A 1967-nucleotide genomic window follows, 5' to 3' on the forward strand; every position below is an offset into this window, starting at 1 on the left:
TGTTCCGACAGATCTACGTGATAGACAGTGCAGATAAGAAGCGTTTCGAGGAGACAGGGCTGGTAGGTTCTCACTCTGATGCATGCTGACACACCTGACCATTATACACCCATTACCAACACGGTAACAGAACAGTAACAACACAACGTGATGACACTGGAGTGACTGAACCCATGGCTTTGTGTGTGTGTGTGTGTGAGTGTGTGATTGTGCGTGTGTGTCTGTGAATTTGTATGTGTGCGTGCGTGTGCGTGTGTGTGCGTGTGTGTGTGTGTGTGTGTGTGTGTGTGTGTGTGTGTGTGTGTGTGTGTGTGTGTGTGTGTGTGTGCGTGCGTGCGTGCGCAGGAGCTCTCTGAGTTGACCGAGGAAGAGAACCTCAAGGGGGTCCCAGTGCTGGTCTTTGCCAATAAGCAGGACCTGGCCACCGCCTCCCCGGCAAGTGAGATCGCCGAGGGGCTCAACCTGCACACGTACCGCGACCGCGAGTGGCAGATCCAGGCGTGCTCCGCCGTGTCCGGGGAGGGCGTTCAGGTTCGATCCCGTCCACTCGTAGCACACATCCATTCTGTCCCCGGCCTATAAGTCGCCTCGTCGGGGTCGATAGAGAGCCTCACATGACCCGTTTAACCCTCTAACGGGTTAAGTTACTCTCTGACTTCACCGACTCTAACGGGTTAAGTTACTGTCTGACTTCACCGACTAACGGGTTAAGTTACTGTCTGACTTCACCGACTCTAACGGGTTAAGTTACTGTCTGACTTCACAGACTAACGGGTTAAGTTACTGTCTGACTTCACCGACTCTAACGGGTTAAGTTACTGTCTGACTTCACCGACTCTAACGGGTTAAGTTACTGTCTGACTTCACAGACTCTAACGGGTTAAGTTACTGTCTGACTTCACAGACTCTAACGGGTTAAGTTACTGTCTGACTTCACCGACTCTAACGGGTTAAGTTACTGTCTGACTTCACCGACTCTAACGGGTTAAGTTACTGTCTGACTTCACTGACTCTAACGGGTTAAGTTACTGTCTGACTTCACCGACTCTAACGGGTTAAGTTACTGTCTGACTTCACCGACTCTAACGGGTTAAGTTACTGTCTGACTTCACCGACTCTAACGGGTTAAGTTACTGTCTGACTTCACAGACTCTAACGGGTTAAGTTACTGTCTGACTTCACAGACTCTAACGGGTTAAGTTACTGTCTGACTTCACCGACTCTAACGGGTTAAGTTACTGTCTGACTTCACAGACTCTAACGGGTTTTCTGTCTTTCTCCCAACAGGATGGCATGAACTGGATTTGCAACAACATTGTGAATCAGAAGAAGAAGTGACCCTTCACCCTTCAGCCCTTCAGCCCTTCACCCTTCAGACCCTTCAGACCCTTCAGCCCTTCACCCTTCAGCCCTTCAGCCCTTCACCCTTCAGACCCTTCAGACCCTTCAGCCCTTCACCCTTCAGCCCTTCCCCCTTCAGACCCTTCAGCCCTTCACCCTTCAGACCCTTCAGACCCTTCACCCTTCAGCCCTTCAGCCCTTCACCCTTCAGACCCTCACCCTTCAGCCCTTCACCCTTCAGCCCTTCACCCTTCAGCCCTTCAGCCCTTCAGCCCTTCACCCTTCACCCTTCAGCCCTTCACCCTTCAGCCCTTCAGCCCTTCACCCTTCAGCCCTTCACCCTTCAGCCCTTCACCCTTCAGCCCTTCACCCTTCAGCCCTTCACCCTTCAGCCCTTCAGCCCTTCACCCTTCAGCCCTTCACCCTTCAGCCCTTCACCCTTCAGCCCTTCAGCCCTTCACCCTTCAGACTCTTCAGCCCTTCACCCTTCACCCTTCAGCCCTTCACCCTTCAGCCCTTCAGCCCTTCACCCTTCACCCTTCAGCCCTTCACCCTTCAGCCCTTCACCCTTCAGCCCTTCACCCTTCAGCCCTTCAGCCCTTCACCCTTCAGCCCTTCACCCTTCA

General features: G+C 52.9%; 1 protein-coding gene across 1 annotated transcript in view; it reads left to right on the forward strand.

The window, feature by feature from the left end:
* Positions 1-1464, forward strand: part of arl3l1 (ADP ribosylation factor like GTPase 3, like 1) — a 6600-nt gene extending 5136 nt beyond the window's left edge. The window contains exons 4-6 of the mRNA XM_030368811.1: positions 12-62; positions 346-531; positions 1288-1464. Of these exons, the coding sequence (XP_030224671.1) occupies positions 12-62; positions 346-531; positions 1288-1338 (288 nt within the window). The 3' untranslated portion in view covers positions 1339-1464. The remainder of the gene's footprint in view (positions 1-11; positions 63-345; positions 532-1287) is intronic.
* The last annotated feature ends 503 nt before the right edge of the window (positions 1465-1967 follow it).

Source organism: Gadus morhua, chromosome 10 (assembly GCF_902167405.1).
Source record: "Gadus morhua chromosome 10, gadMor3.0, whole genome shotgun sequence".
Taxonomy (NCBI): domain Eukaryota; kingdom Metazoa; phylum Chordata; class Actinopteri; order Gadiformes; family Gadidae; genus Gadus; species Gadus morhua.